The sequence below is a fragment of the Diabrotica undecimpunctata genome, chromosome 2 (assembly GCF_040954645.1).
Source record: "Diabrotica undecimpunctata isolate CICGRU chromosome 2, icDiaUnde3, whole genome shotgun sequence".
NCBI classification, from domain to species: Eukaryota; Metazoa; Arthropoda; class Insecta; order Coleoptera; family Chrysomelidae; genus Diabrotica; species Diabrotica undecimpunctata.
Genome location: NC_092804.1, coordinates 139,384,988 through 139,408,135, shown reverse-complemented (window position 1 = coordinate 139,408,135; position 23,148 = coordinate 139,384,988). Strand labels below are relative to the sequence as shown.

The window sequence follows — 23,148 nt, the reverse complement described above, 5'->3', positions numbered from 1 at the left end:
GAATTGAAAAAAATAAGACCTCTTCTTCATCACTTTGGAATGTAATTAATTCATTCCAAAAATAGGCAAAATCAAACCTCTGTTTAAAACAGGAAATAAAGAAGACGTAATTAACTACAGACCAGTCTCTTTGTTATCTGTTTTTTCCAAAATATTTGAAAAAATTTTAAAAATAGATTAGTAAGTTTTTTGGATAGGTTTAGTATAATATCGGATTGCCAATACGGTTTTAGAGTAAGAAAATCGACACAAGATGCTATTTGTAAACTAACATCACAAATATCAGAAGCTTTTCAGTCTAATAAACGTAGTTTATGCATATTCGTCGATCTCTCTAAGGCGTTTGACACGATATCTTACGAGATCTTGTTGAAAAGACTTGAGAAGTATGGTCTGAGAGGACGGGTTTTGACATTACTAAAAAGTTACTTAACTGACATAAAACAATTTGTAGAAATTGATGGGGTCAAAAGTGATCCTGAAGTAATTAATTATGGCGTACCGCAAGGGACGGTTTTAGGCCCTCCACTTTTTACACTCTATGTTAATGACATGCTTAAACTAAAAACTGTTGGAAACATAATTAGTTTCGCTGATGACACCGCAATTTTGTATAAGGTCGATAATTGGAAAGATCTTAAAATTATAGCAGAACAAGACTTCAAAATTATAAAACATGGTTGCAAATTAACAAACAAATAAACAACTTTTAATTCATTAAAAATAAATAAAAAACAACAAATATTTAAAGCAGAGTACATAAAATATTTATGTGTTTACACTTTTTAGTCTATAACTGAATAGGTTGAGGAGAACTGCTTGTATTAAGTTGGTCATTATGTCTGTATTTTTTAATTTGTTGATTTTCATAGATTCTTCAACTTCTTTTCTTAGTCTATTTCTTAAGCTTATTCCAAGGAGTGACCTTTCAATTTAACGTTGTGTACTTCTCAATTTTTCCGCTAATGTTTTTGTGAGATTTAAGGTTTCTGCTCCGTATGTGAGGACTGGTAGAACGTACTGGTTGAAAGTTTTCCTTTTTAAATGAATTGGTGCATTTGTTTTAAACGTTTTTTATTTTTCCGAATGCAACCTAACCTAAACTTTCTCTACTGAGTAGCTCACATCTTCGCATGATCTAAACACGAGAATTTAGAATTAAAATTCAGAATAGAAGAGAATAGAATCATAGATTAGCCCACTGTGGAAACATTCACGTATAAATTGTTGCCAGTTCCAGGGTATTAATATTGTTAACACAGGAATATTGTGGCGCCTTCTTTCAATATTACCGCGAATGACTTCCATATGTGTGTGGCTTTTCAAGAGAAATTTGAAATCTCTTAGAGATTACAATACGCTTTCCCTGTTTTGACAACGAAAAAACATCCATCGTACATGCTGAAAAACATCCATCGTCATATCTAAAAATATATATTTCGAGAAATTGTTTATATAAATATCAGGACAATCTGTATTTCTTGTTACACTGGTAATTTTATAGACGGCAATTTTATTCAGAATTCTATGGAAATTCTCGTGTTGACGATGTCTTTTCAAAGCGTTCTCTAATATTTGTTTTGGTTAATATCGAAGAAAACACCTTTTTGAAGTATTCGCAATAAAAATACTCAATGTCACAACGCAAGCACATGCGGAATTTCCAGCTTGTTTACACAATCATAACGGTCGTTTTGAGTATGTTCGGTAATCACCATTTTCGCGGTATGGAGATATAACAAAAACAGAGCCGAACTATTGCTATCGAGCAGACATGAAACAAGACCAAAATAAAAGGACTAACTGCACATCGAAGTACATATATTTCTAAACTTCAACATTTTGTAATCCACTAATAAATAAATTGTTTAATCAATAGAAATTTAACCCATGAAGGACGAAGTTTTCGAAAATCTTTATTTTACATAAATAATACAAATAACTCTTATAAATGGACAAAACTTACTTAGAAAAAGACAAAAATAATTATTAAATATATTAAAACCTAAAAATATTGCCTGTTGCCAAATGGCAACGCTAGGTTCCTATGGCTACATTAACCGAATGAAATAAAAGTAAAAAATATTCTATGAAATTGAGAGATAATCGGCAAAAAACTTTCTATAGCTGTATATGAAATTTAACATTACACTTTGTGCACAAACCTACTTCACATTTGGCGCATCTTGTTCTCATGATCGACCTGCATTCTTCACCTGCACACCTAATTTTCTTTTTATTTGGTACTGGTTCCAGTAAATGCTCAACTCCATCGTATCTAATATCATCAGATACTCTATGAAAGGAACGACTTGAGAGTGAACTAGACGGTCGGCCACCTTGTTTTGCAGGCACTCCGTATTTGGTCAGATAGGCTTGCACAATTTCACGCCTAAACTCTAACTGTGTCAACTTGTTGCCGGATTTTTTATGTAGCACCCACGCATTTTGTATAGTCGCATCTAGCATCCAGGTAATCAAGCTCCAGTGCCATTTTTTTGCCCTCATTCCTATTCTAAAGTGGTTTATATTTTCGTCCATTAGGTTGGTGCCCCCCATTGCATTATTATATTTACCAATCAGGCATGGACTTTGAACCTGGATGATTTTCTTTTCAGCTTGTGAATATCTTTTCACGAGCGATTGTGGTTCCACCCCGTAACATGTTGACGCTACACTTACGACGCTGTTATTCAACCATCTTACAACTATAATACCAGTTTGTCTCTCGAGAATCGACTCTACATCACCCCTTTTGCGTTTCTTCATATTAGCTTTCGATTCTATAGGGCAGTTTTTGGGAATGCGATTTTCCCGTATTGTTCCGGTAAGGCTATAGCCACGATCCTTTATATGTTTCAAAAGGTGGAGGCTCGTAAATAAATTGTCGCAGAAAAATTTGTAGGGTAATCTTGATTTATCATTGGGCAGTTCATCGAGCATTGTGACGAATGGAGCCGCACATGCTCCAAAAACTTTATAATAATGATTATTTGCTTTGGGATCGGTTCCTTGGTACATGTTGAAGCTTACAAGATACCCACTTTTAGTGTTGAGGCACCAAACTTTGTATCCGAAACGAATCGGCTTTCCTTTTATGAACTGTTTACATGAGTGGCGTCCAAAGTATTTCACCATAGATTCGTCGTAATTTAATTCGCCTTCAGGGACGTAATATTCTTTATATTTTTTCTGTAAATAGTCAGCTAAGGGTCTGATCTTGTAATATTTGTCCCTTTCATCGATGGCTTCATTATTTGCAAGGTGGAAAAAACGCCAAATTGTAAGGAACCGATCTCTTCGCATAGCGTTCATGACCATTGCATTACCCATATCGCCTTTCGTATCCCAGTAAATTTTTTTTCCCGGGAGCCAATTATACCCCGATAGAATCAAAATGGCAAAGAAACACCTCATTTCTCCTGCGGAAATTTTGGGGTCGGGAAAGTTCTTCTGTAGTGCATAACTCGTGCATTGGTTGAGAATGTAACTAATTATATCCTCGTCGAAAAATAATTCTAACATCTCGACAGGTGTCAACGTATTGAATCGTTCGTAGCTATATTCTGGGAAATTAGCGGCATTGTCGACCAAATCACCCGTTATCCAACTTAGGGACTCGTATTCAATTTTCTTCACTTGAGAGGTAGTTTGTGGGATGAAACTTCCGCTGCTTTCCTGGGAAATATCCATCGCTTGAACTGCATCTTCTTCGATGTCGTCATCCTCTTTGTCTGCTTCTTCGCCATACATTTGCACCTCAACATTTGCTTCCAGCTGTTTTCTAGACAGATTGTCGATGAATCCTCCCCCATCCTCCTCGCCAGAATCTTCATCAGTGAGGTCTCCAATATTTGGCGGCTCAACATAAATATTTCTAACGTTGACGTTATCTTCGTAAACCATCTTCAAAGCTTCTTGTAGAGAGAAACCCCACCTGAAAAAATAAGATGCCTGTGGATACTAGCGTTGCCATATGGCAACGCGATGAAAAAAAACAAAATATTGTAAAAGATCGCTTTTTTTCAAGGGTTGTCAAATATTCACAGAGGGAAAATGACCTTTCTATTAGAGCATAATTGTTACTTTAGCCACTTAGATGTAATAGTTATTCAGAAGTAATTGACAAATTGAGCTAGTTACACAAATCTTATATCCATTTTTACAACTATCAAAAACGGTGACTATAAAATCTCACAAACACCAACGAATTAAGTTTTTGTTAGGTGTATATCTTCAAATCACTTATTTTCTGCAGACCGGCACGTTCTTGGAAACAAAACAAACTAACATAACCTCAAAATAATAAGATTCGTACGTCAATATCAGTGTTGCCATATGGCAACTCCAGTCCTTCATGGGTTAAATAACTGAAAAAGCATTCTACCGACACGAAACGTTTTAAATCAAAAAAATGTGCTGAGAATTTTTAAATTAAAAAAAATTAGATACCCAGATGATACTACTAATGACGTCTTACTACTAGATTAACAATCATCAATTTTTGTAAATAATAACTTAGCTATTAAATATGATTTTAAGTCCTCCCCACATATAGAACAATTTTTTTTAAGTAAAGCTAATCCATGTTTTTATGTACTTTCTGGTATAGATGAATTTTTGATGACATATACGTGATTATTAATATTTTGTTTAAATCCGATATATTACCTATCTTCCGGGTGGAACAAAAGTCAGTTAACGCTATCAAAAAAGACGCGCAAATTTGCCGCGTCTGCAAGAAAAGATTTCATGCTGAGGGGCAAATGATAACGATTACCAAAATATCAACATTTAACATCCACATTTCATCAGTACACGTGGCACGTGTTTTTTCACATTTGTGGGTATAAGTATATTTGTTTTGATTTTTATAAATAATGGAAAACAGTAGAAAACGATTTCACTTCAGCAATGAAGATGATTTGTTTTTGTTAAAGGAAGTCGTAGGCCAGAACCCTTATGATCATCCAGAAAGGTGGAATTTAATCCAAAAGTGAAAAAGATTTTTACATTGTATATCAGACTTATAGCTATATATAACTTAAAGCGACCGTATAGTCGTGCAAGATGTGAAGAAGCGCATTTTCTATTTCCTCGTCTTCTTCATTATCAATAAAGGCACCTACATTTAATATTGTGTCCATATCCAAAATTAAAAATTTTTCAAAAAAATATTTGTTATTTATTTTGAATATCAAAACTATATTTAAGTGACAAGGACAAGACTGGCACTGACAACTTATTAGTTTATCACTAACTCGATGAGGGCAACACCATCGTCACGTTATGTGCAGAACTTTATCTCTCAATTTAACGTTCATCTTCTTCGATACGTTAGTTCTTTACGCATAGGGAGATACGTTACGTTAGGTAATTACAAAAACTCCCTATTGCCGACTACAACAGACCTGTTCCTACGAGACAAATGGTGTATAAACCAGAGTATATACCCCCTCTAGTAAGGTAACTCCCATAGAAAGTTTTGGGAGAGAGTTTCTAGAGGTTTTGAATTTTAAGCGGCAAATTCAAAAAATATGCTCTGAATTTTAGGCGCCTAAATTCAAAAAGTAGGCTTTTAATGGAAAATAAATATAGTCATAAAATGAGAAATAAAAACTTATCCTATACCAAAAAATATAGTATACATTTACTCATTTTTATATATAAATGTATAACTTAATATCTGATACAGAGAGAGTATTATGGTACAGGAAAGTTTTTATTTAATATTTTAAGTAGATAGACTATGTATATCTGAGCGCAACCCCTAAATCGCATCCCCTAAAATCGCAACCCCCGGTCTTAAGTTCCAAACGGCTTAACGTAGGATGACGTACGAGGGCTCGTTGGAAAGGGGATGAAAAATGGGGTTGAACGCAGTATGTGCCGTGCGCATCGGAGCATGCCAAAAGGTCATTACGTCATATCTTTGTTTCTATTGGTCCGATCGGGGCGTACGAGGGCTCGTTGGAACGGGGAGGAGACGGGGAGACAAAAAACAAAGATGGCGACGTTGCCAAATGGGCGCTAGAACGTATCTTCGTTGCTATTGGCCTGATTTTGACGTATGAGGTGTCAAATGAAAGCGTAGGTGACACACAGAAGCCATGTCAACGATCAGTATGAACTTTCTTCTTCTTCTTGTCCATACAGTGCCTAATAGAACGTGTCATTCGAGACAGGACGTGACATTTGACGTAGAACGTGAAATGCCACGTGACATTCGACGCAGGACGTGACATTCGACGTAGAACGTGACAGTTATGTGACATTCGACGCAGGACGTGACATTCGACGCAGAACGTGAAATGTCACGTGACATTCGACGTAGAACGTGACAGCTATGTGACATTCAACGCAGAACGTGACATTCGACGTAGAACGTGACATTCGACGCAGGACGTGACATTCGACGCAGAACGTGAAATGTCACGCGACATTCGATGTAGAACGTGACAGTTATGTGACATTCAACGCAGGACGTGACATTCGATGCAGAACGTGAAATGTCACGTGACATTCGACGTAGAACGTGACAGTTATGTGACATTCAACGCAGGACGTGACATTCGACGCAGAACGTGAAATGTCACGTGACATTCGACGCAGAACGTGAAATGTCACGTGACATTCGACGTAGAACGTGACAGCTATGTGACATTCAACGCAGGACGTGACATTCGACGCAGAACGTGAAATGTCACGTGACATTCGACGTAGAACGTGATAGTTATGTGACATTCGACGCAGGACGTGACATTCGACGCAGAACGTGAAATGACGTGACATTCGATACAGAATGTAACAGGGTATCAAAGAGATCTTATACATAGAATTTTATTAAATTAGACATCACAATGTAATTCATCATTCAAAATCCTTTAATTTGATGGGTCATACGTCGATTTCCGCTTATCCGTTCAAAAGATATATGGTAAGGTGTCATAACGACCGTTGTAATAACTTGGTCGAACTATAAATGCTTATTTATTGTTATTGACGGTAAAACAAAACCATTGGCATAGAAAAATCTCTTGTCGCAGTTTGATCTCTAGCAAACCCTAACTCGCTCAATTTTGCACCAAGTGCTCCGTGCAGTATACCATTAGAAAGGTATTTTCATGTATATTACGAAAATTGCCGACCAAGTGCGATACGATCATTATTTATGGCTAAAAACATCATAAAACGAACCAACGTCAAATTCCCAATTCTCTTGTACTAATACAAATTATATCTTTATAAAATTTATCTAGAAACTTGCCATATAAAACGTGACATTCTACGTAGAACATATTCAGTAGTAATGCGTAGGAGAAATATACATATCTTTCATTAAAATATCTTTTATTATTGAGTTACATATAGCTACAAGTTATATATACAACACTGAAACTTTTTTATTAAAAAAAGACATAGACATGTACAAGTATTGTTTATTTACATTACATTAGACAATAAGGCATGTAAACAGACAAGCACCTTGATTTATACTAATTTCCAAAAATTGTTAATACAGTTATTTATACAAAAATCCAAACACACACACATCTTCTGACTGAAGAAGTTTTTGTGTAATATTAACCGTATTTTTATAAAACATGTATTATATGGATAAAATTAGTATTAATCAAAGAATTGAAATTATATACAGAAATATATTAAATATGTTAAAAGATAGTGCATTTGTTAGCAAAACCGGATGAAGCCTCGTGATAACGCGGTACCGCATAATTCAAAACACGTAAACAAGTGTGATAACAAATTTTATTTTAATCATTGGAAAAACAAGTACACCGGAAAGAAAACCGCAGTTGCTACATTTTGTAAAATGTATGATGATATCAGCAACCACATTAACAAAATTCTAAATTGATAACAACGATTCGCTTACCGCAATATCTATTTATTATATACCATAAAAATTAGTTAAAGAAATAAAAATAAATATATAAATATGAGCATTTCTAGAACACAAGGTGTTGCTTATCAATGAAACGAATCAGTTGATGGTACCGTAGGCGCATTAGGTTGACGCAACTTGGGCTCGCGTGGGGTGATATGCTGCTCTGTTCTTTAAAAGACCGAGGAGCGCATACGGTGTCACAGTTCGCATCGCAAACATACAACAACAACAAGTTCGCAGTAGTCAATACGGTGTGCAGTGACTTACATATATCTGATAAAGGTAAGCGGTTTTTGTCTTTTGTATATTTCTATGTATTTATTATGTCCTTTTTATCATTGTATTTTATGAGAATTGTACATCTCTCTGTTCGTATTTCATGCAGTATTTTATGAAAAATGTATATTTCTATGTATTTATTATGTCCTTTTTATCATTGTATTTTATGTGAATTGTACATCTCTCTGGTCGTATTTCATGCAGTATTTTATGAAAAATGTATACTGTGTTTGTATTTATTATGTCCTTTTTATCTATTTGGGTGTTGTAAAACATTTCACGTCTGCTATTTTTTTATAAGAAGTATTCTCCGCTGTTCGTAGTTCGATTTCTTGTAGTATATGGTTCTTCTCTATTGTCGAGTATGTAATGCATCTCTCCATTCACGTTAAGCGGAAAAACTATAGTTTGTTCTATTGTTGTTGTAGATGGATCTATCAAAACTAAATAATTCATCCTTGGTTGCAGAACGTAAGCCAATAAAAAAACTTAAAGATCTGCAAATTGGAGAAAAATTTACCATTCACAGTGCAAAGGTGGTAACAACACAATTTGGGGATACAGTTCTGCTGGATTTGGGCGCTGAAGTTGTTTTCTTACCACAGCGGGTAACCAAAGCCTACCAAGCAGCAATAACGGACCTCAACAGCGGAAACTATTCGCTGATATACGAAGGGGAAGTTGATATTGGAAAAAGCAGACTCCTAGCATCCTTTAAGATAGTTGAATAAGGTAAGTGATTTTTTCTTATTGTTTGTCTGTTTGAGTAGCCATAGCCATGCATATAAAACAAGTGATTAAACAGTCTGATGATTTGATGCACATTATTAAAAAGCTTAGTAAAATAATTTTCGATAAATTCACTGAAAGAGATCGTAAAGTTTGGACAAGACGGTTAAATAGTCAAATTTTTAGATGTAGTAAAGTAATTAAAAACAATAGACTATCCGTAGGAACAGTTAGAAAATTGCAAACTTACATAGGACATTTTAAGCATTTTAGACAAATTATTTTAAATTTTAATAATAAGTACGTTGGGTTGGGGCTTAATTCAAAATTACGCAATAGAGTTAAATGGGAAAATGTTATTTCGTGTTTTGCTAGTCGAATTAAAACTGGAGTTATAGTTAATTTAGTGCATAAGGACTTAACACAGTTCCTAAATGATTGTTATATTATTTTTAGCAGAAAAATTAAAATTATTTTAAAAACAAATAGAATTCTTAAAGTTAATACTACATTTTGCGGCGAATTCATTAAAAAATCAAGTGATACCGAAAGTTTAGATTTAAAATATTTTAACACTAAAAATGCTATTATAGACACATCGACCGATTTACATCTTTGGTTTAGTGAAAATGTTAAGGATAAAATTTTTACAAAGCTGTCTGAATTTGCAGAAAAAGATTCGGGTGCTGCTCTGTCTAAAGTAATTTCATTAGAAGTTAATATTAATAAAGTAGAAATAGGAAACGGTTCATCGTTCATTGACTTGCCAATAGAGATTCAGAAAAAACGAGCGTGCATTAATGTGCATAACGTTGATCAGGCTTGTTTTTATTGGTCAATAGTTAGCGCTTTGTGTCCTGTTACTAAGGATCCACAGAGAGTTTCGAAATATCCACATTATTCTACTGTTTTGCAAACAGACAAATTAGAAAGCCCAATGCCATTAAGTCAAATTTCAAAATTTGAAAAATCAAACGCCATATCTGTCAATGTGTTTGCATTAGAATTAAACGTAGTGAAGGACAAACAATTTTATGAAGTAGTACCTGCCAGACTGACACCGCAAAAGATGGAAAAGCATGTTAATTTGCTCCTAATACAGGATAAATATTTCCCAAAGTTAAACGATTACGATGCTCCTCCAGAAGATGATGATGATCAGACTGAAATACGCCTTCATTATTGTTGGATTAAAGATTTAGGAAAATTAGTAAGATCACAATTGAACAAAAACACACGTAAAAAATATATTTGCGATCGTTGTTTAAACTATTTTCACAGCGAAAGCAAACTAGCAGAGCACGAAGAAATGTGTTCAGATGTGAATAAATGCAAAATGACTGTTCCCAAATATGACCATGTGGCTTTTCGCAATTTTACATACAAACAAACAACTCCGTTTATAGTTTATGCTGATTTTGAATGCCAATTACATAATTTTACAGATTCAAATGTCTCATTGAGTAAAACAGCAAAATATCAGAAACATGTACCTTTTAGTGCAGGTTATTATTTGAAATGTGCTTACGATGATAGTTTATCTTATTTTAATAGCTATAGAGGTGAAAATTGCATGGAGTGGTTCGCAAAAGAAATGGCCGAAATTTCCAAATTTGTAAATTCCAAAATAAAGACAATTGTACCTATGGTCGAAAAGCCCAACACAAATATGGCAACTGTTTGCCATATTTGCGAAAAACGCTTTTTGGCTACAGATACAATTGTTGTAGATCACGATCATTTTACGGGACAAGTACGGGGATTTGCGCACCAAGCATGTAATTTGAACTTTAAAAAATTGTTTGTCGTCCCAATCGTATTTCATAATTTTAGTGGCTACGACTCGCATTTTATGATTATAGATCTTTGCAAGCATGGGCACTTGAGCTTACTTCCCATTAATAAAGAAAAATATATTTCATTTACATTACAATCTGACGAACATCAAATTAAATTACGATTTATTGATTCACTTAGATTTATGGGAGCTTCACTCGATGAATTGGCATCTCTTTTAGATATATCAGAAAAGAAGATTTTAAAACGAGAATTTAGTCAATTAGATAATGATACATTTAATTTGTTAACTTGTAAAGGAGTATTTTGTTACGATTATATTGATAGTTTGGAAAAATTGGATGAAACTTCTTTACCCTCAATTAACCATTTTTATAGTAAGTTAAATAATGAATACATTAGTGAAGAGAAGTATGCTCATGCGCAAAATGTTTGGCAGAAATTTAATTGTAAAAATTTGGGAGAATATAGCGATTTGTACTTGAAAACAGATATTCTGCTGTTGGCTGATGTGTTTGAGCAGTTTCGACAAAAATGTCGAGACACATATAAATTAGATCCAGCATGGTATTATACTATGCCAGGATACACTTGGGATTGTATGTTGAGATACACACAATGTAAATTAGAATTGCTAAAAGATGTGGATATGATCTTGTTTATGGAAAAAGCCATAAGAGGTGGGATATCTGTTTGTAGCAACAGATATTCGGAGGCCAACAACAAATACATTTCGTCGTATGATCCCACACGGCCCTCTAAGTACATCCTCTATTTAGATGTAAACAATCTGTATGGCTGGGCCATGAGTGAAGCTTTACCAATAGGAGGATTCAAGTGGATCGAAGACGTAACCAAATTTGGTGTTGGTAATCTTCCCGAAGGCCATATAGATATTATGTCAATACAGGATGATGCAAAGGAGGGCTATTTTTTCCAAGTTGACTTGGAGTATCCACGCGAATTACACGACAAACATAAAGATTTTCCATTTGCTGCCGAACACCGCATTCCACCCGGTTCAAAATTGCCAAAGTTAATACCAACCTTATATCACAAAACCAAATATATTATGCATTATAGAAATCTTAAACAGGCATTAGCCAACGGGTTAATTTTAACAAAAATACATAAAGTTTTGAAATTTAATCAATCTGCGTGGCTGCGACCGTATATCGAGTTAAATACAAATTTACGGGCGGCAGCCACCAACAGTTTTGAGAAAAATTTGTTCAAATTAATGAATAATGCTGTGTTCGGCAAGACCATGGAGAATCAAAGACGTCATCGTATTGTAAAATTATGTAAAAAGTGGCATGGAAGGTACGGAGCCAAAAATTTGATTGCGAGTAGTCGATTTCACAGTCGTACGATCTTTAGCGAAAATTTGGTAGCTATCGAACTTAAGAAATCAGAAGTATGTTTTAATAAACCCCTGTATATAGGCGCAGCAATCCTCGATATATCCAAATTATGTATGTATGATTTTCACTACAACTTTATGCTTCCAACGATGGGAGAGAAAAACTGTTCATTGCTGTACATGGATACAGATAGCTTTATTTATGAATTGCAATGTTCAGATGCATATAGAGAGGTTTTAAAGGCGCATCCAAGTAAATTCGATACCTCAGACTATGCCGAAAACAACCCATACGAAATAGAAAGGTTAAATAAAAAAATCCCCGGATTAATGAAGGATGAGGCAAATGGGAAAATAATTACACATTTTATTGGATTACGATCAAAAATGTACACATTTAAACTGCAAATAACTGACGAGGAGAGGGAAAAAGAGAGACAGCGTCTAGAAAGAAAACAACTAAACAAAGAGAGAATTGAATGTGACTTGGGAAATTTGGGAATAACGAAAAAAGCAAAAGGAGTGAAATATAACATCGTTCGAAATAAAATTACGTACGAAGACTATGAAAAATGTCTTAAAGAATTCAAACTTCAAACCGCGAGCCAAAGATGTATTCGGTCGTACCAACACTCAGTATTCAGCATCGAGCAATCCAAAACGGCTCTAAGTCCTTATGACGATAAGCGGTACTTAATACCAAAATCATTTAATACGCTTCCGTGGGGACATTATCTTGTTGAATAACATGTATTTGTTGTTGCAGAAAAACAGATAATTGGTGTCAAAATTCGTTTGATTATGTCTTGTTTAATACTACTTGGTTCTTTCAATGTAGACGCACTATGCATAAATAATTATCTTCTTTTAGTATATGGCTACTCATAAGATCACAAAAAAAAGAAAAGATCACTTATCGCAAAGTTTTTGTAAATTGTAGTTTTTGTAAATATAAAAAAATAGTATTAATTTTATAATGTAAGTTTTAATAATAAATTTGTGTAATCTTACATTTTTTGGTTTTATTTATGTTAGATTACAAATAAAAGACAACATATTTATATTAATATTATTTATTCAGTTAAATCATTTACAACTTTAATTTTATAATAATATACAAATTCCTTTAAAGCTAAACTTAACAAAGTGTTTGGACAAATATTGCAATATGCTGCGAAGGCTTCAACTGGTCCATGTAAAGAGTCTATAGCACCAAAATTGTTCTTGATGAAAGTTGAAATGTTTATATAGTATTCGTGAAATTGTAAACTCTTTAACAGCACCACTCTATGCGACATCATGCTCTGGTATGCTTCTATAATTTGGTTGACGTCATCTTCCCACAAATAAAATGCGGCTCCAAATTTCTCGATTGTCAGCAGCTTTACATTTTCCATCACCAATTGTCTTAGTTTGCAAAAATCACCACACATAAATTCGATGGGATCATACTCATCTGCATAAGTCGGTAGATCTGCTTGGAAAAAATCACTCATTTTTTCTTTAAACCACTCAATTATGGCTTCCCACTCGAATGTGCTTAAACTGATTCTGTTAAAATTACCATGTTTACACAGAATGATGGATGGTGAAAAATCTCGAGCTGGAGATAGACCAATTTTTATATGGAGAGAGCTCATTGGATATGTAGTTTCCAATAAACAATATACTTCATTTGTGGCTGCTGCTTCAAATTTTGCCAATACTCGATCTAATTCGGCGCCAGGACTAGGTGGTTGACCATCTTCATCGTAGTCAAATTCTATACTAAATTCACTGCTATCATCATCGAAATTAACAGGCTGACTGTCATAACCACTATCTTGAGAGCTCATCATCTTCTTGTTTCGAATACCGTGGACGAAATGGGTGTAAACTGAACATCGTAGTTTGTCTTAAATTTATACTTTTGTCATTCCCCACTCCTTGTGGTTAATTGTAAGCCTTTTTTAGAAAAGTGTATGTCTACGCGGCGAATCGAAATATAGATCCTCAAACTATATTCGATTTATTTATCCAGCTGTTGTGTTTGCTATCCATTCCTAACCATTTCACATACATCTTATTGCCTTTTCGTCTGAGTACTTTTTCGACCAGATATATGTCAGGGTTTGATGTTTTCTGCAATTCTTCTTCGTAAAAACCGCCACTAATCGGCGCACCTTGCATGTCTTCGAGCAAATACGTTATAGGATTTGTTATCTTAACTTGTACAATTTTAAATAATTCAGTAGTCCAATTGGGCGTGTATGCCTTTTCGAAGAAATGTTTTGCCTTTGATACACGTACAATGTCGCCAACTTTAAACTTTCGTGGACCGGCAATCTTTAAATGAGTATAACTTTTGTTTAAAATGGCTTTTTCGTTGGATTTGTTAACCTTAGACGGTTTGTATCCTGTTTTACTGTGTTTTGTGTTGTTGTATTCCTCGGTGATTATGGGTAGAGCATCTAACCATTTGTACGATCCATGTAAACTGAAATACTTGTACAACTTTGCTTTCAACGTTCTAATAACTCTTTCGCAAATAGCAGCTTTTTTGATCGTGTAGGTGCTGTAATGATTAATTTCATGTTTTTTCATTAAATTTTGAAATTTTCTGTTGTAAAATTCGGTTCCCTGATCAGATTGTAAGTTTTTTGGGACTCGTCGAGTATGAGCGAGAATATCCGAAAATGCCCGAGTAATTTCCTCACCAGTCTTCGTTTTTAGAGGACGTGTCCACACAAATTTTGAAAAACAATCAATTACAACTAGTATTAGTTTGTAATTTTTATTTTGATGTGCATAAGGACGCATTTCAGCCAAATCCATTTGCCACAAGTCATCGATTCCTTTGATTATTGTTCGACGACGAGGATAGTTTTTTCGTGCTGGTTTATGCAATTCGTTCACCACCTCTTTCTTTTCTTTAGACATTATTTTTTCATCGCACCTTCCACTACCTTAAGACGTTTGTCTATATCCCATGAATGAACGCTATCTACTAGGCTTTTTAATGATTGTTCCACTTGTTTTATCCTCTGTTCCATCTTTATATCGTACATCGTATGCTTTGCAACTGTTTCTGCAGCAGATTTTAGATTGTTCTCCATATCCTTTTTCAGTGTATTCAAATCATCTTTGATTATTTTTTGTAACTTTTGCTCGAGCAGTGGAACTGTAGTTTTATGAAGCTCCTTTCTCACATCGTTTAGTCCGATTGCTAAATCCTGTATGTCATTAGTTTTTTGCTGCAATTTTTGCTCGAGAAGTGGAACTGTAGTTTTATGAAGCTCCTTTCTCACATCGTTTAGTCCGATTGCTATATCTTGTATGTCATTAGTTTTTTGCTGCAATATCACACCATGTGTTTGAATTAATGGATAGTGCAGGTTACGCAACTCATTGATTTGTTTATCAACGTATTTTTTCGTTGCAGCATCGTCATTGTCTGATGGATCCTTGACATTACAAATTTTCACATTTTCGGCATTAATATTTCCGTCAGACGTATGTGGAAATGTAACTCGTGCCACCTTTTGGGCATTACTACTACTACTGTTACGAGAGTGATGACCGAATTTGTCGACACTCATAGTGGAAATGATACTGACATTCCCAGTTACTCTATTATATTAGCTTCTTTTAGTTCATTGATGATTGCTACGATTTCGTTGTCGAGAGATGTGTTGCCGGCGTCTTTCGAAGCCACCAATAGTTTAAGACGTTCAACTAACTCATTTGGATCATCCCAATAAATATACTCCATGGGAGCAGTGTTGTATGTTAAACGAGAGTCATCCAATCCCGTTCCTTTGGCCGTAGATGAAGATGATCGTGTTGTTGTTGCTGTTGTTTTCGTTCTGTGTTCGAGTTCTTTTTTGGATCGAGTTGCATGCTTTTTCATTGCTGCATCAGATGGTTTGAATAGAGGTTTAATAATAGAATGGTATTTTTCTCCACTAGAACCTTTAAGACGTCCTAAGGTATCCAGATGAATCTCTGTGTTTTTCAACAGTGTTTTATACTTTTGTAAATCCTCATCATTATACTGTTCAGGGTTGGCATAAAATAAAAGTTGATATAGACCTGGCGTACCACCTAACCTACGTTCTTCTAAATCACGTTCTCGAATTATTATTATGTCTCCATTGCGTTTGTCAAAGTTTATTCGACGTTTTCCCATTATCCAGCCACTAATAGAATCGTAAAATGGTCCATAGTTTTTATCAATTTTATCGTCTTTTATTAAATATTCTTTTATGTACTTGTGACTTATTGAAGGATATTGATCAATATATTCGTCTGTGGCATCCATCGGAATCTCGATTGGTTCTTGAATAATGTTTTCATTAGGTACCGCTAGATCAGGTGCATCAAGAAATACATCATCATCATCACCATTCTCCTCCTCCTCCTCTTCCTTTTTCATTTCTTCTTTTTTAACTTGTTCAAACTTGTTAGTGATAGTATGATGTAACGTTTTTGATGATTGTGCAATATCTTTGAGAGGTTTCGAGAGTGGTTTAAACAGTTTATTTAGGGACTCATCTTGTTCTGTTCGGCCTAATTTTAATGCCAAATATTTTTTGCGAATTGATCTAGCCAATTCGGCGACTTTCTTCTTGCGAAGCGCAATGGCAACCGTATCATCTGACATTGTGATGACAACTAAACAATTATCTTACAATTTTATATATTTATCAAATCCTTTGCGATATCGGCCATTATTGAGAGCAAAATCTTTTATAATTACCAGAGTACCATACCTATCACACCAACATTCAGAACAAATTTTTTTAAATTCATCAAATGACATGTCTGGTGATACATGCTCATCAAATACATGCTTTAAATTTATCTCATCTTGCTTGAATAGTACAATCATGTTACAGTTGTCTCTAATTAACTGCTTCGGTATTTTTGAATATGTTTGGCATAAATAAGCGGCATCGATATCTTTATGTCTGCACATGGAATAATACTCGCGAATCTTTTGCTGACCATCGCATGCAACATCGTCAAATAAAAACACAGAGTGAGGTTTAGCTTCGCTGGGACTAATAATTTCTTCGTTGTCTTTAAATGGGTAATATCCTACACCTTTAACTTGCGCTATTACATCTTGCAGTAGTTGGTATTTCGGTTGAAAGAGGGATTTCGAATAAACATAGACATTTTTAAACTTGACGCCATTCGGATTGAATAGAAGAGATAGCATAACATTCGTTTTGCCGCACCCACTTGGACCGCAAATAATCGCTCTGAATGAATTCGGTAGTAATTTACCATGTTTACTGTTGGTTGTTTTTTGGACAATGTCCAAATTATCAATTGGTAGCGTCTGCTCTTGCTGAACGACCTTCATCATGTGGCAAGTGTAGTACATAAGTACGGTAATATATATATTATAGATGTCACCACTTGCATGGTATCAGTCCAATGTTGGTCGTTGAAGGAGGAGGTCTCGTGAACTCTCTAATTAATAAACTTCCAGTTGAACTACATATTCCTGGTTATCAGTATTGTGGACCCGGAACAAAACTAAAAAAACGTCTTGCACGTGGAGATCCAGGAATTAATCCATTAGACGCAGCTTGCAAACGACACGATATCGCTTATTCGCAGCATTCATCTCTCGAAGAACGCCACAAGGCCGATAAAGAATTGGAAGATAGAGCTTGGGAGCGCTTCAAGTCGAAAGACGCTAGCTTTGGTGAAAAAAGTGCTGCTTTAATTGTAACTGGCGGAATGAAAACGAAAAGAAAGTTGGGGATGGGATGCTCTCGTCGTCGTGGAAGACGAGGACGTTACTCTTTCAATCGAGATGTTGTCCCAAAAATTGCAAAGTCCATGAAAAGAGGAGCATCGTTAACAGATACTGCTTTGACGGCTGTACGAATAGCAAAATCCATAATCAAAGGACTTGGCGGTCGTAAAGAAGTTGATGTTCCACGAGTGCTACCACTAAAATCCGGAGGTTTTCTACCCCTCATACCTCTATTTGCAGGCCTTTCCGCTTTGGGGGCTTTAGCGGGGGGTGCAGCTGGGGTGGCGAAGACAGTAGTCGACGCTAAGAATGCTCAAAAGAAATTGGAAGAGGATATTCGCCATAACAGGGCAATGGAACACATCGGTTCGGGTCTGTACCTACGTAAGAAACCCAGAGGTGGATTCGGCTTATATTTGAAAAAAAACTTCCAATAAAGCTACCCAATCGTCCGCTATATGATGTGGAGATTGCACATTATGCGAAGAAGATCCTTAAAATACCACATTTTCGAGGTGTTTTCATGAATGACGCTCTGCCTAGAGACGGTCCTCGACAACGAGAATGTGCAATAGTAAACTTGGATGTGTCCACACATAACGGAACACATTGGGTAGCATACAGAAAGATAAACAACAACGTAGAGTATTTCGATTCATTTGGTAATTTGAAGCCGACCAAAGAACTTGTTAAGTATCTGGGTGGTGCACGTGCCAACATTTCCTATAATAACCATCAGTATCAAACATACAATCAAATTATTTGTGGACATTTATGCTTAAAGTTTTTATATAATGGAGCCTACTAAAAGTACAGAACTGCTTATGGGCCATATGTTTTACAAAAAATGTTTTACAGAATTCAGTGAAGAAGAACTAAAATACATACCGCTAGATTATATTAAACGAACTGTACGACCTTACGAATTGTTACAAATATGGCATAAATTGCCTGAAGAATATCGAAGAGAATTTAACCTACAGATACTACTTCCTTGCTTCGTACATTATAACAGACCGGATTGGAGGACTCACTGGGATGGCCCACCTGATTCTCAAGCTTCATGTTATTTTTGTAAACTTGCTTTGGAACAAGTAAAACTATTAAAGTAAATATTGTTGTTTTTTTCTAATATAATAACCTATTAATACATTGACGTGAGTCAGTCATCATGTCGCAGTTGTTGAGAGTAGACAGCACCAATTACATATTCTCATTTCAACCTCCCACACCGATCGTGTTGGATCCGAACAAAGATTATGAGATAGCTCTTCGATTTTTCCATTCCTACAACAGTATACCAAACATTGAAAATAACAAGTTTTATTACTACAATGACAAAAACAAATTGCAACAATTTGATATCCCCGATGGATGTTATGAAATTGCCGATATTGAAGAATACATACAACAGAAATTGGGTGCTGATAATGTGCTTAAACCCGAAACGATATTTAGTCTAAAACCTAACCATAACACGTTGCAGTGTCAAATTTTCAGCAAATATAAGATTTCGTTTAAGCAACCTGACAGTCTTGGTACAGTATTGGGATTTTCTCCTGCACTACTAAATCCAGGACAGACGCATTCTTCAGATCGACCTGTTAGGATTATTAAAGTATCTAGCATACGCTTTGAATGCAACATTAGTACCGGAGCCTTCGATGGTAACAGACCTGCTCACACGATCTACGAATTTGTCATACAATCAAATCCTGGGTACGCAATTGACGAAACTCCACACAATTTGTTGTATTTACCTGTTGTACCGCAACGAGAAATCACCAATATCACAGTGTTGGCTGTCGATCAAGAAGGACGACCTGTAAACTTTAGAGGAGAACAGAGCACATTGGTGCTGGAACTTAGATCAAGAGGGAAATGGGATTATTAATAAGGCAATCTACTGCTCATAGTACACCATTAGTTGAGCAACCGTCTAAGCGGCAACATCTTACGTCTTCATCTAAGCGGCAACATCTTACGTTTGCAAACAAATTATTTTTGCAATCACTTGGTTTTAAACTAACAACATGACAACTATGTATGGAAAACGATCACGTTCAAACAGCATAATGCCACCAATATTTGATATTTATCGTAAGCCGATGTTTGACGAGTCGATTCGAAAGGCCGAATACCGAACATATGCACCATTCATCAAATCATTCAATTGCAATGACATTGTGGAATTTAGCATCAATCAAGTCGACTCGTTCTTTGCAATGAGCGAAACCTTGTTATGCATTAAAGGATCGCTCGCAATTAACGGAACTGGTGACGTTAAACTAGCAAATAATGTTGGTGCTTTTCTTTTCGATTCGTGTACGTACAGCGAAAGCGCAAGGGAGATGGAAACAGTGCGGGATCCTGGTATCGTAAGCGCTGTACGTGCTATGACATGTTATACTCAAGAAGATTCCGGTCATATGGCAATGGCAGGCTGGAATTACCCTAGGGATCCAATTCTACACGCTGCTGATCATTCATTCAACATACAGATGCCTCTTAAGCATGTGTTCAACATTTTCAATGATTATCCTTTGATTACGTGTGGCCGTCAAACAATAAGACTAGTTCGAGCTCGAAACGACAACGATTGCATAATTGTCAAAGAAAAAACTCAAGGCCAAGTTACTACTGTTAAGATTAACATTACCAATATTGAGCTCAGAGTCAAGCACATATTTCCCAATGATGATATTAAATTGGAACTTATGAAATCCATTCAACAAGATCAACCTATAGTTATTCCGTTTAGAAAGTGGGAATTGCATGAATTACCAGCACTTACCAAAGGCGCTAGACGTGAAGTTTGGGCTGTAAAAACTAGCAATGCAGTGGAAAGACCCCGTTATGTCATTGTTTTCTTTCAAACCAACAAACGTGACAAGAATTCAGCTGATCCCACCTTATTTGACAATGTCGATATTCAAAGTATCAGATTATCTTTAAATGGTGAATATTGGCCAAACGAGAGAATGCAGTTAGATTTTAGCAAAACTGACTACAATGAGGCCTATTTCAACTATACCGAATTTTATCCTAGCTACATACATTCCCAACAAAAGCGACCTCTACTCGATTTCTCAGCTTTCAAGAATCACGCATTGTTTGTCATCGATTGTTCGAAACAAGAAGAAAGCATGAAAGCATCCACTGTTGACGTAAAACTCGATATTGAAGCGAATAATGGTTTTCCCGAAAATACCAAGGCTTATTGCATTATAATTCATGATTGTGTAATGGAGTACTTCCCTCTCACCGAAATTGTAAAAAGTCTAAATTAGATGCATAAATTGTCAGTAGTGAACGAGCAGTCATCATGAGAGTAGCATTCGTAGACATTCAGGGATTCGATGTGGACGGATGGTTTGTTCCCAAAGAACTTACCATTGAAATAGGTTTTAAACGAAGTCATTACATCTTTTTGCCCCAGAAACCATTTAATGCGCTAAGTAATGGGGATAGGACGACTGCCTCATACGTGGAGAAAAAACTGCTTGGAATTCGATACTCTGATGGGCAAGTAGAATTGTCCAAAATCAATGAAATACTAGAAACCAAGTTGTTGTATGCAGCAGATTACATCTACGTTCGTGGAGAACAAAAAGCAGAATATTTGGATAAGAAACGTCACGTTTTTGGAGTTTTTCCCATTATTATTGATGTTTGCAAGTTTGATGGTACGCCTCGTGCTACTGGAAACGTTGGCCCTACTGCAAACCCATGTCATGCCGCTGGATTATTTTCATGCACCGAAAGAAATGTGGATCGTCTACGTCACTGGTTTGCCAATAACATAATACCATTGTAATTTTTGTATATGTATAAATAAATATATTAGAAATTAAACGCTTTTTTTTTTATTTAAAACATCTTTATTGATTGAGTCTTATATTACATGAAGATTCAAATTTTCTTCTTACAATTTCAAAAATAATTTTTAAAATTAAGATAAATACAGATGCTAATATTACACAGGACATTGTAAAGACATTATCTATTTCACTTTTCATATACTCGCTGGTTGTGTTGTTGTTGTTGTTGTTGCTGCTGACACCCGTGGTGTTGTTGTTGCTGACAAACATGGTATTGGTTGAATACGTCTTAATGGATATGTAGCTGGTGGCAGTTTTCTACAGGCCCAGGTGTCTTGCTGCTGCTGCTGTAGATTCAACGCTTCGGGTTTCCACGTTTTGTTGTCAAAATGCAGGTTATCTAATTGTCTTGTAATATGTTTAAAATCCTCATATGATTTAATGTCGATCTTTAACCGATCAAGTTTTCTTTGAAATTCTATTACTCTATGTATGTACTCGATGGGATTCATATTACTACTAACTATGTCCTATGTAGAATGTCACATTTTATGTCAAGCAACATCTTGACTAACACACATAACTGCCACGTTCTGCGTCGAATGTCACGTCCTGCGTTGAATGTCACATAACTGTCACGTTCTACGTCGAATGTCACGTGACATTTCACGTTCTGCATCGAATGTCACGTCCTGCGTTGAATGTCACATAACTGTCACGTTCTACATCGAATGTCGCGTGACATTTCACGTTCTGCGTCGAATGTCACGTCCTGCGTCGAATGTCACGTTCTACGTCGGATGTCACGTTCTGCGTTGAATGTCACATAGCTGTCACGTTCTACGTCGAATGTCACGTGACATTTCACGTTCTGCGTCGAATGTCACGTGACATTTCACGTTCTGCGTCGAATGTCACGTCCTGCGTTGAATGTCACATAACTGTCACGTTCTACGTCGAATGTCACGTGACATTTCACGTTCTGCATCGAATGTCACGTCCTGCGTTGAATGTCACATAACTGTCACGTTCTACGTCGAATGTCGCGTGACATTTCACGTTCTGCGTCGAATGTCACGTCCTGCGTCGAATGTCACGTTCTACGTCGAATGTCACGTTCTGCGTTGAATGTCACATAGCTGTCACGTTCTACGTCGAATGTCACGTGACATTTCACGTTCTGCGTCGAATGTCACGTCCTGCGTCGAATGTCACATAACTGTCACGTTCTACGTCGAATGTCACGTCCTGCGTCGAATGTCACGTGGCATTTCACGTTCTACGTCAAATGTCACGTCCTGTCTCGAATGACACGTTCTATTAGGCACTGTATGGACAAGAAGAAGAAGAAAGTTCATACTGATCGTTGACATGGCTTCTGTGTGTCACCTACGCTTTCATTTGACACCTCATACGTCAAAATCAGGCCAATAGCAACGAAGATACGTTCTAGCGCCCATTTGGCAACGTCGCCATCTTTGTTTTTTGTCTCCCCGTC

The 23,148-nt window shown here is 36.0% G+C and overlaps 2 protein-coding genes across 4 annotated transcripts in view; both read left to right on the top strand.

The window, feature by feature from the left end:
- The window catches only part of LOC140434941 (membralin), a 575,630-nt gene that overhangs the window by 355,465 nt on the left and 197,017 nt on the right, over positions 1-23,148 (top strand). The gene's annotated exons all lie outside the window — the stretch shown is intronic.
- LOC140434940 (uncharacterized) lies at positions 8,112-13,006 on the top strand. 2 transcript variants are annotated; one of them, XM_072523583.1, is made up of 2 exons: positions 8,112-8,191; positions 8,657-13,006. In XM_072523583.1, exon 2 carries the CDS (start codon positions 8,967-8,969, stop codon positions 12,822-12,824), a length of 3,858 nt encoding a protein of 1,285 aa, XP_072379684.1. In that variant the 5' UTR covers positions 8,112-8,191; positions 8,657-8,966; the 3' UTR covers positions 12,825-13,006. The 2 variants fall into 2 exon arrangements, with proteins under 2 accessions (XP_072379684.1, XP_072379683.1); XM_072523582.1 differs by having other exon boundaries at positions 8,120-8,191; positions 8,617-13,006.